This window comes from Terrapene carolina, unplaced genomic scaffold (assembly GCF_002925995.2).
Source record: "Terrapene carolina triunguis isolate 2854851 unplaced genomic scaffold, T_m_triunguis-2.0 Scaffold238, whole genome shotgun sequence".
Taxonomy (NCBI): Eukaryota; Metazoa; Chordata; order Testudines; family Emydidae; genus Terrapene; species Terrapene triunguis.
Window position 1 is genome coordinate 17399336 of NW_020664589.1, and position 12715 is coordinate 17412050.

Consider the following 12715-nt stretch of genomic DNA (forward strand, 5'->3'; position numbering starts at 1 on the left):
GGGGTCAATGGGGGGAGTCAGTGAAGCAGAGATGGGGTGGAGGGAGGGAGGAGTTAGTGGGGAGGGGAGCAGAGGGGCGTGGTCTCCGCCAGGATTCTCGGGTCGCTCCTGTCGGGAGGGGCGGGGCGGGGCGGGAGGGGGCGTGGCTCCGGCTGGGTGCCCCGGTCTCTCTCCGGAGCAGCAGGGGGAGCGCCTCAGCCTAGCTCCCCCGGTCTCTCTCTCTCCCTCTCTCAGAAGGGGAGGGGGAAGGGGAGGGCAGGGGGCGTGGCTCCGCCTGGCTCCCACGTCCCCTCGCTCGCGCGCTCTCTCTGCCTCTCTCCTCCTTCACAGGGTGACACGTCTGCAGGGTGAGTGAGTGGCATTGGCAGACTGTCAATCCCTCACCAAAGCGGCCATCAAACAACATAAAACACACACAGTCACTGGGCTGCTGGGCTCATAAATTCCAGCTGGCTGATATTTTTGCACATTGCTTTGCAGAGAGTGTGTAATTAATTTTTTTACAGTTCTTTCCCCTTTATTTCCGCTCTTTTCTTTACACAAGTTCAAACTTTTGATAGCTGCAATTTTGCCCCCATTGTACAGACTTGGGATCATTTGTTATTTTTTGGGGGGGGAGGGCAATTAATTTTTTTCATCTGTGTTTGTGTTTTCTTGGGCTTTTTTTAATGTTGCAATTTGGGGATGGGGGTGTTTGCTTGGTTTGTTGTGGTTTTTGCTGTTTGCCACCCTCCTAACTTTTTAAGGATTTGAAAGCAAGTTTTTTGTGTTTTTTTTTTTTAATTTGTCTTTTTTTGCGAAGAAGATCTTTTTTTGGACAAGTGGAGGAAAGACATAAAAAGCAACAATAAAAATAAAAAAAGAAGAAGAGAGAAAGAAAAAAGCTTTGGAGGAAGATTGTACGAGGGAGAGAAAACTGCAAAGAAACCTGATCAACTCATTTATTCAAGCCACAAATATCATAATTATGATGAAAGAAGATTGTAACTAAAGAAGGGAGTGATTTACTGCATTGGAAAGAAGAGAGTGGAATAAACAACTGAGATCCGGTGAAATACTAAATACTGATTTTTTTTTTAATTTGCGATAGCAAAATAACAACAAACAGGAACTGAAATTGACTACAAGAGCCAGAGATTTATTTGCATTTTCTTTTCTAAGCACAAACCTCCTTCCTCTGATTGTGAGGCTGTTTTCGCCGTTTCTCCTGCTGCTATCTCTGAAAGTGCATTGATTGGGCTGCGGTAGGAGGTATGGATGATCAGTCCAGGATGTTGCAGACTCTGGCCGGTGTGAACCTGGCTGGCCACTCGGTGCAGGGGGGGATGGCTCTGCCTCCTCCCCATGGACATGAAGGGGCAGACGGCGACGGCAGAAAGCAGGACATCGGAGACATCCTCCATCAGATCATGACCATCACTGACCAAAGCCTGGATGAGGCACAAGCAAAGTTGGTTTCGTCTAATTAAACCTTGTCTTTTTGTGTGTGTGTGTGGTTTTTGTTTCTCTCCCTCCTGCTCCTCTGCAGAGACCAGGCGTCTCACAATTAGAGCAACTTAATACTGTAGGAGAAATTGCAAGCAGCAAAGGCAAAATCAAAGTTGCTATTAATTATTTGTAAAATATAAATATGTGATGCTTGTACCATTGTTTTCTGTTCCATTTTATTTACACCTATGCGTGGAAGGCTGTTGCTCAGATATTCCCATTTCCATGTCTTTAGACACTATCTGGCTGACACTCATTTAAAAATCACCATCCCGCAATATTTGTTCTTCGGGAGACTTTGATTTCTTGTTAAGAAGTGTAACTTTTTTTCTTTCCTTCTCTCCTGCCCCTGAAGTGGTGGCAGATGAATTACAAAGCTGACAAGATATTGCTTCAGGGAGAAAACCCTCAATGTTTGAAATCACAGTAAATACAAAACAAAGAATATGAACTCTGGAAGTTCTCCCCTGTAACAAATCAGTTCTAATGTAGAGGAATGGAAAGTACTCGAGACAGGCTTTGATTTATACACTTAGTATACCAGGGAATTTACATAAAGCTAATTTGACTTAAAAATAAACAGATGAAAAGAAACCTTTTAAACATGGCTTTAAAACCAAACTTCTGTGAGTGTCACAAGTCTGCAAGTGGCAGGCAGGCTGGGGCTACCTGGATCTTTTACTTGTCACCAAGTCCCTGCTTTGGTGATAAATGAGAGAAGGCATTTGAAACTCCCTTTTATTTGCTCCTCTTGTCCCTGAATTTAAATATCCTCACATTTCTTCTTAATGTTTGCTAGTTTGCACACAATATGATTATGTTGCCTGGTAGTGTACAGGGCAAATATGTACCTCCCCCACTCGCAGCCAAAAGCTGTAGCCAAAGATTCCTTGTCACTTGTAATTAACTTTGCTTCCTATTACTTTCCATGGAATATATTAACAGTAAAATGCAGAGACACAATTCAATCATTTTATTGTGGAAAGACGCCATATTATCAAATAGCTTTTGTTAATACATTTGTTTTTTCCTGTCTTTCAGAAAGCATGCACTGAACTGCCACCGAATGAAGCCTGCTCTGTTCAGTGTCCTGTGTGAAATCAAAGAGAAAACAGGTAAGAGACCAGGAGTAACGTGGCTTTAAATCGAACTCCAAATAGGTCAACATTGCAATACTTCTCGAAGCTTAGATTCTGCGAGCCTGGGAGCTGCTTTAGGCACCGCAGCCATCTTTGATCATTGCCTCCTTTCCTGCTTCAGATCTTGGGAGAGGAGGGGAGGGGGAGAATGTAATAAATCTGGAGCAAATTTTACAATTCATAATCCCGATGTAAAATGAAATGTAGATGAAAATGATCGTGTGTCACCGTCCACAGAGTAAATTCCCCCTCTGGCTGCAATCAGGGAAGTAACACCGAGCAACCAGGCTCTCTCCCCCTCTCTCTGTCTTGTTTGTATGTCAATTTCTTAAAGGAGCAATGTGAGATTGGAGAAGCCAATTGCAATGCAGAGTAGAGAGCAAGGGAAAAAACATAGCCGGCAACTTTCTGTTTGACTCGGGCCACCTTATTGTTTCTCTGTGCAATTAACAGAATATATGTTATTGGACACATTCAGTTGACAGATTCAAACTAGTACATTATGTAGGAAATTAACTGTAGTCTTAAGAAATGCTAAAGGATGTGTGTGTATCTGTGTATAAATATGTCCACACATGTTCACATACATACGGATGTACGGTGTTGTATATAATGCATTTATTTTTATATACATTTACATTGTGAGGGTTATATATGTACATGAGTATTTCTGACTGTAGATATTGCTATTCATATCCATATATCTGTAGACAAAAAATTATAGCAAAAAACACCCCTGAAGTTTTCTAGAAGATGTATTTCAATAATATGGACTAAAAAAGGGTAGAAGCAAGTTAGTAGCATATACTTTTATATATTTACAGTTAAGATTTTGAAAAGAGCATTTCAGGTAACTGTGGTAACAAAATGTAATACCCATTTTAACAGTGTATTATATAGAATTCTAGTTCTTGAGCTTGTTCTAAACATTCAGGTTAAAAGTGCATTAGGGGTTTAACTTAGATATATAATATTTTTCTTATAACAATAACACTTACCATTTATATAGCACTTTTCATCTTTCAAGTGCTGTACAAACATTAATCATATATATATATATATGCTATACAAAATATTTCTTCATATAATACAGAACATGTTAAAGGGATCAGTAAACTTTGTAAGCATTAACACGTCTAAATATACCATTCTGTCTGGCTGCATCACATTTTAAGAGAAAACAGAACAAAAATGCTGTTGATGCTGAGGATACAAGAGCATTAACAACTAGACTGTACAGAGTGAAGTTAAGAGTGTAAAAGTGGTAGAATGCTTTCTGCCAATATTTGTTTGTAGGGAGCACAGCAAAGTCTTAATTTTTTTGATGCAATAATATTTTAAACACCAGAATTTTTCTTCCCAAAAGTGTTGACAAACTAATTTTGTTAAGATATATTGTTAAGACACATTGAAACTTTATAACAGCTTGTGTGTATGTTCTTTGACCCCACTGACTTTAAGTGGAGAAAAATTAGTCACTTTTTAGAGGGGAGGATTTTGAAAAGTATTGTAAGTAATATTATGAGAACCAAGAGCATTATTAAGGTCTGACTAACTTTTAAAAAAATCTGTATGCTACCTTTTTAGTTATTCTTGAAAATTATAGTTCTCAATTGCAGTCTGAAGACAAAAAAAAAATACATATGACTACAGAATAAGACATCAAACATTAAATCACAGTGAATCTTAACTAAGAAACCCAAAAGTGCATAGTTCTCAGTAAATTATGCTGCTTAATGTCCAAAGGTTTCCTTGCTATCAGGACTCCACTTCAGTTTCTGCTGACAGCTAAGCACTGGGGTATTGACTGTGTTGTGAATATTAAGATTGATTCTGCTTTATATTGCATTATATTGCTCTGGATAAGGGGAATGATTTCCCCCCCTCCCTATGCCACACACATACACCCTTTGTGCCTTGATCACAGTTAACCCCTCCCACCCCCCCGCTTTGGTTTATATTTGTTTTCTTGTCTTTTTCTAAACTTTTTGCCCAGCCAGCTCCAGAGCTAACCAAGCAACCTGCCTTTGATGTTTAGACATTTTGCAGCAGGCAGATTTCAATTAAGAAGGCGTAGGTCCTGCGATCACTTATTTGCACAGGGTTTAGCCTCACCGCTTTGAAAGGAAAGTATAGTCAAGCACATGTCAGAGGTGAGTTGAGAATTAAAAACAAGTCTCTTTTCAGAGACAGGGATTACTGGCAGTGGGTGCTTGGTAAGGCCATTGCTGTTTCAGAAGCGAGAAGGAAACTGACAAGGGAAGAGATTTTGTGATTTCAGATGTTTCTGGGGATTTCAGTGATAATTTGTAAATTGAGATCTTGCTTTTGTGTCTTGACTTGTGGAGCCAAGTTTGCAAGTTATCTCTTTTGTAAAATAGCTAAGAGCCAACAAAGAGTGAAGGCGTCCGTCTGGCCAAAGGCGAGATCCTGCCAGCCCCAGCAACTGGGAAGGGATAGGATTATGCACTGAGTGATTGATGGAGGTAAATCCACCCCCCTCCAAACTGTTCCCATAGGGGGATATTCACTCAGGATCTCCCAGTTGAGATTAAATGACTGTATAGACATTAGTAAGTGTTACCAAAGCAAAGCAAATGTGAAAGTAATTTCTAGCATATTTTCTCTGATCTGTTTCAATGAGGAAAAAAAGTGCAAATACTCATCTATTGCCAAACAATTCTGAATTTGTAGGGTAAACAGTTTGGGATGCAATTTAAGTAGGGGTTCTCGCCCATTGGTCTTCACTGCCTTTTGCTCAAAATAATTTAATCAAGATGCAATTGGATTGTGCCTCAATACTTAATTATTTATAATCTGAGGAAAAGTTTACCTTGGTGTTAGTAATGGAAATTACTGTCATGGTTTATCCCTACCTAGTTTAAGGAGACAGAAAGAATCTAGCCTCTGCATAAAGTGTAATTTCAGTCAAGTCTTTTCAGAAATAAGGAAGTAAGTAATGCAGCTGTGCAGACATTTTTATATTTAATTGCATTCATTTTTAATACTTTGCCGGCGGATTATTATTGTTCAGCATAGCTAGTGAGGACTTTGCTAGATTGGTAGAAAGAGAATGTTTAGGGGAACCTTCGATTTCAGGTGAATTAACCATATCAGATGTTTGTGGATCTCAAAATACATTTCCTCAGGGGTTAGTAGATGCATTATGTTTATTAAAGATTTTTCACTCTGCCTTATTTAGAACTAGGTAGCTGAAGAGTTTTTCTGTGAGATATTTCATCATGTTCAAAGTAATTAATTACAAAATCTAATCTGACATTTATTTTTACATTTAAAAAAAATACTGTGTTCTGTATAAATCAACTTTAAAACAAACAAACAAATAAACATATATTGGTATGTGCATTCCTATAGGTAGCCACCGGGTAGCAGGTTTTCATAAAGATGACTAACTGCCACTTATTTATTTAATTAATACAAAGAAAATTGAGCCCCAAAGTTTTACTGAAGCCCCTCTAGTAAAATAGAAAGATAAGAAAAATGGGTCTGTCTAGTGGCCACGTTATGTTACATTTTTATCTGTATCTGTTCTAATAGATGTCACTCCAGAATCTTAAGTTGTATGCTTAATGTGGAGTCACATCTGTTGCATACCTTTGTATCAATCTTTCTGTCCTCCTATCGATATCATAGTCTGATGTATGTATGTCATTTTGTATGTACATTGTTTACTGTTAAGAAAAGCTTAGATTCAGAATCTGATTATCCTTACTCTTTAGTAAATTTCTATACCTGAAGTACTATAGTTACGTATGCAAATATAACTTAAAATATATTAATTCTGATGTTCTTAAAAAATGGTTAGGGAATTGCAGTTATTTCCCAGTGGAATTCCATATTATTGAGCTGTACTGATGGATGATCTGTACCATCATAGTTTCTTGCCTTTTTATGTTGTTTTTAAAAATTATGTTAAAAAAAATCCAAACAATGACAGCTGCCAACCAAACCCTAATTTACTGTCACCACAAACCCTAAATAGCATTCATTTACTAGTAATGCCTAATGGCATACATGATGGTTTGCCAGATTTGTGGCCTTTCTGAGGCTTATAAGCAGGACTGACTTGGGAAGATCATAAAACTTAATGAACTTCTCGACTGCAGGAGGTGTCCGCAGGGGAAGAGAAAGGCCTGCTTGGCTGGTTGGGCTGGTTGAACTATTTTTTATGTCTAAAGAGAGAGGGGAAAAATGATGATTAAAAATGTTCTGCCTTCATGCAGAGTTTTGTTTTGAAGGATGAAAAGATTTTTAGATATGGTAAACAGATGAATAGTGAAGTTAACAATGAGATTAATTTCTTGCTATTCGCCATGTAAGCTGAAACCTTTATTTTTATTGCTACAACTGTAACTAGCCATCCATCGCCATTCTGATGATTAAAGGGCTATCTCATGCCCTCACTCCACAGCAAAACTCTTACATGGCCCAATTCTTTGGAGGTTTTCAGGAACACCTCTAAGGATTTCACAGTATATCAGCCAAAGTGGCCATTATATAACCAGCATTGGAAAGGCTTCATATTTTCCTCCTCTTGCAGTAAGAATTTGAAAATATCAACCCCTCCCTCAATTTGGATCTTTTTAACTGAACTGCAAGATTATTTTCTTACATTAAATTCATTTTAACTTTTCAGTATTTGAAAACTATCATATAATGCCAACAATTTGCAATAAAATAAAACAATCCCTAATTAAATGTTAAAAGATAAATGTGGAACAGTATAATAACATTGTTATAATTTATCTGTTAGCTATTTTTAAAATATGAAATTGCAATGTTATTCAATTGAGATATTTAAAAAGAATAGGAATATGCAGTCCTCATATGTCCTTATCAAGCCCTTTAGTATAATTTTTAATTTACTTTGAGTAGGTTAGAAAATGAACAATGTAGATTAAAAATCTACATCTTTATTTTCGTGTGGGATTTTTTTCTTTTAATATTCAGAATTTTAAGGAATAATCAACTAAAATATCACAAAATTCTTAAATGGTATATTTTAAAAAGTATTTATTATTAAACATATTCCAATTCATTACATCCAATAGTAGGTTACGCTACTTACACCACCTTAATGGTAATGGTATCACTTTGCCTCATAAATGTTTTACTAGTAAAAATTAAATTGAATTAAATATCTGATTGCCATTTTGTCATCCGTTCCAAACCTACATAGAGACAAAATGCCATTTCCATGGTGGTTCTTTAGCCAGTGTGAGATTTATTTATTTATATATCTAATTTATTTAGGCCAAGAAAAAGAACGGCTTTTGTGATTTCCACCCCTCCCCCCCAACAAAACATCTGACATTTTGTCTTAGAGGACTTGTTACTGCATACTACCTTTACGCCAAGCCATTTAGGAGCTCCTTCATATATTTAAATAACACACAAGCTTTCACTTGATTACAAGGATCGGTTTCCAGACCATCTCCCCTCCTCCCCCCCAAGATAAAATTAGACCTATTTTTCAATACTAACTCAGTATGAGCAAGTAATTCTTTTATTTTCTGCCTCATTTTTAGAGGGTTTCATTTTGTTCTTGAATATTAAACAAGCTTGCACATTTGTAAATATTTTAAAATGATTATGAGCTACCACCAGGTTTATTTTATGATCACAGTAATTTAAATAATTTATTTTTTATTTGGATTAAATAAATATAATAGTAGGTAGTGATCCGAGCCATCCAAGGCCATCCCGTATTTTACAAATTTAATAGATTTGTCAACCAGGTTTGTACAGCTTTCAGTGAAAGATACACACTTCCATGATTTGGATATTATGCTAGCCTGATTCAATTTAAATATTAATTTGTGTGAAACGTTAATGTATATTGCAGTCTACCTTAGACAAGTATATGCAGAATGAAAATATTAAATTGCTTCAAATGTAAGAAAAGGTTTAAGTACACAAGCAATATATATTATTAATATATAATGCAATAAAGCAAGATTGTTTAGCTTATATTTATTCTGAAAATTTTAAACTGTTTTACAGTTCTGTGAGTGTCACATGTGATTATTTTTAAGTAAAATAAGAATGAATAATAAGTTTGTATACTAACTAGTCAAAATAAATAGGGACCTGAGTTTTTGTTTTTCTTGTATAATTGATGGAATTAGATGTAGTTGTTTGTATTCTGTGAATTGACACCATGAGAAGAATGCTTTGTTTGTTTTCTCAGCAGTCATGTTTAATGCTATTCGCTTATCAAGGTGATCAGCATGGTTCAGATAACACATGCCTGACACAGCCTGCCTTTTTTCACCATCATGTTGACCTTTTGTCACATTTGCTTTTCTCTGGTAGGCAATTCATGTCTTTAAGTATGAATGGAGTAAATAATTCACATCAATATTTAATATAAATTATTAAGGTTTGTGTCAGCTCCTATAGTTCCTGCTTTTATAAAGTTAGAGTAGTACATCAACCAGACTGATGAATTACGCGTTTCAGCTGGACATTAGAGCTATTCCACGGTGTTATCTTTACAACCTAAGTAAACAAGGGAGTTACATATGAAGGGAAATGAAGCTCCGTGCTTGAATACTATTTATATTTTTCAATAGGGGCTATGCATATTCTTTAGAAAGGGGGAAAATGCTAGCTAAATAGCTGTAGTATTTTCATTTGTGACTTCCAAAACTTTATTCTTATTGTTTATAAGCTGTAAATAGAAACATAGCAAACACCACTGAACTTGACATTTTCTTCCTCATCTTGTCATTAGCCTTACATGAGCACTTAAGCTCTAGCCAAAGGTTTAGATTATGCTTACTTGTTTGTTTTTTATTTTGTTTGTTTTGGAGTTGTTTTCTGGGTATTTTTTTTTCTTTTTAGCCTAATTTTTACAGAATCTTCTGGAGATGAGTGATAAATTAGTTCCGAGATTATGAAGTTTCTGATCTCTTCAGTCTTTGGTTATAAATTATATCACATATTTTACAAACTAAATAATCTGTTATTGAAAGTAGGCTGATTTTTTTTTAAGAAAAAATAATTATTTGCAGCAGCATATTGCAGTGCATATTTGTTGCTAAAAAGAGTTGAAACAACATTTTTGCACAGAAGCATATAAACAAAATCATTATGAATTTATTTTTCTTATTTCATCTTAGTGTTTTTTATTTAAATTCTGTTGTTAAAGAGAAATCCTATTTCAAGTTACACAGTCATGTGAAATTGTTGTACCAATATCAGAATCACTGAAAAACATGGGTCCTATAATACTACAAATCAATCATTTTGGGAGTTTCTCTATCATTTGTTTACAGGTCAAAACTTCTTGTTATATTTATGTTATGCATCAATTTTAAAGCTAATCTCTTAGTCTGAATTGTCCAGCAGGTGGCTTTTCAAGTATGATTTGATTTTTATTTATTTATTGTCGGTACAAAAATGGATTAAATAATATTACTCTGAATTTAAAAAAACTGAAAAGAGTAACAATTTTGCTGTATACGTTTATATATATGACAGAGCAAATGAAAGTATCTAGAGATCTTCCACTACACAATCTAAATTAAGATTCTAAACAGGCATTACAGATGCTGGTAACTTTGGCAATTATCATTTTGTTTGGTGAACAGTAGTAAAACAGTGTGCGGTAAAAGTGTTTAGAGAGAGAGGATAAATAAATTGAACAGTTTTGCAATGCAAAGTGGTTTGTGGTGTTTTTGAGGATTTCTTGGCTCTTGCTTAACTGCTATTGTGAAGCCTGGAGCAGATTTTCCCATTGCTAATGCCCTAGAAGTATTAATTCACTTTGATATGCTAATTAGAGGGCATTATGCAAGAAATGAGATTAAGTGGCAGCATGAAGCCATTTGCCTGTCAGTAAATTGAGAGCTTTAGCATCAGGAGGAGCTTTGTTTTTTCTGAGTTTCTCTTGGTTTTGCATATAAATAAAATTGATTGAAAGGTCTAGAGAAGCTTCTAGAACATTGGTGATTCTTTTTTTCTTTCTATGATTATTTAAACTTCATGTTAAAGGCTTTCTTTGAATATTAATTGATCTAATGGGAGATACTGAACATGAAGAATTTCATTGTATTCTCAGTTACTGTACCTTAACAAAAGAAAAGTATTAGAATTCTTTGTGTCATCTGATTTTTGTGGCATTATTTCAGATATACCTTACAACTTTGTATTGTAAACTCTGATCAGTGCTAACTATTACTGGGCTGATGTTCTTGCCAGTTTTAGCACAACAAAGGCCTGATTTCAGAGGTGCTGAACAGCAGAAGTCAGTGGTAAATGTGGATACCTGGGGAATCAGGCCTTGAGCTTTTATCATCCCAACTCAGTTGTAGGGTTGTTCCATAAGTTCCATTATGGCTTATGTAAATTGCAGATCTATTTGGGATCATTTGGGGAGGAAGACGCTGTAACACTGGCCATAGATTTTATTCAATTGCCAGAAAACTATATTTGAAGTAACATTAAGGGGTTGACTTAAATCCATAAAAGCAAGGAAAATTCTGAGTTAATGCTTAAACTCTGCCCTTAACTCAACCCATTGAACCTATTTATTAGAGTATATATGAGTTGTAAGATAACTGTGCTGAGACCCCTGCAGTATTATGGCACTGTGGGATGAGTCAAAGATAGTCTCTGATTTAGCTCAAAATTTCCTGGCTCTTGTAGCTTTAATTCAGACTCTGGTGTCTCTTAGCTATAGTTGTTGTGTTCAGTTTCTCCTTTCTTATGGAAATACACAAAAATATTACAGAAGTAATGCAGGACAATGAAAATTTTTTAGTATCTCTGGCCCTCTCCCTGATTGCTCGTAGGATATGAGGGTTTGTATGTCTCCACTGTACGCATCTCCTTCATAGATCATTATCTTAAAGCCAATCAGGGGGTAGTTTTAGAATCATCATGCTTGTGATGAGCCCCAATAATTAAAAAAGAAGCCCCAGTGCCTCTCAATGTGGGGCTCTATAGTTCTGGCAGCTGATTTCTAACACTGTTGGGGAATTTTTAACATCATAACGTAAAACACAATAAACTATAGTGACTTCTTCAGAGCCATATAGATTATCAAGTCATTACAACTGGCATGCAAACCATGGTGTCTGTGCTCATGTGTAACTTCCAGTAATATAAATAGTAGCTACAAGCATACCCATAGAGGGGAGAATAAAGACTTCTCTCTATTGATTAAGAATCCTTATTACATTTTTTGTGAAATGTGGTTACCATATTGGCCCATTAGCTGCTTTTGTAAATGAAATAATTGGTTATTTTTAATCCCCACCACCAGCTGAACTAGTTGAACAAATAAATCTTCATTAGGAATTCACAACCTGAAAACTTTCATTAACAAAATGAAACCATTTTGGAGTTAGATGGGAAACAGAATAGCTTCTGAAACCACAAAACCAAATTTTCTCATAAGAAGTAACCTAATGTGCCAAGAATGAGCAAACGTTCACTTTCACGTTACAACCTCTTGAATAAAAATGCTAAATAATGAACACATTAACAGGCCTATCTTAACTATATCCTTAACGCAGACTATGGGGCACTGAAAGGCAGTGTAATCTAGTATATAGAGTATACAAGACTGGGAGCTTAAAAGTTTTGGATTTTAATCATTTGAAGCCCAGTCTTGTTCCCATTGAAGTTAGAGGCAAAACTGAAGTTAATGGAAGTTTTGCCACTGACTTCAGTGGGGCCAGGGTTTCACCATTTGTGTCTCAGCTGACCTCTCTATAAAATGGGCATATTATTTTCCTACTGAGGATCGTTGTAAGGATTAATCAGCAAATGTTTGTACTATCTGTTGAAGTTGTAAAATGTTATGGAGGTCCTAAGTATCATTAAAATTGCTATGATATGTTATATATGAAGAAATATAGAAAATAGCAATCTATCAAATCAATTTCTAGTGGCTATTATTACTTAAATTATAGTATTCCTAAATGATGTCCCACCTATTGAAGGATAACTAGATTAAGCTTTACTTAGAGGATTTGCTTTTCTGTATATTAATTGGGGATGATAGTATTTTGAATCAGTCCTGTAGCAGAATGAAAACAGGGTCCTGATTTTATATT

The 12715-nt window shown here is 35.8% G+C and overlaps 1 protein-coding gene across 1 annotated transcript in view; it reads left to right on the forward strand.

Moving 5' to 3' along the window:
• The first annotated feature begins 360 nt into the window (after window positions 1–360).
• The window catches only part of PBX3 (PBX homeobox 3), a 155098-nt gene continuing 142743 nt past the window's right edge, over window positions 361–12715 (forward strand). Inside the window, exons 1-2 of the mRNA XM_026657361.1 lie at window positions 361–1450; window positions 2530–2603. Coding sequence (XP_026513146.1) covers window positions 1254–1450; window positions 2530–2603 — 271 coding nt within the window. The 5' untranslated portion in view covers window positions 361–1253. The remainder of the gene's footprint in view (window positions 1451–2529; window positions 2604–12715) is intronic.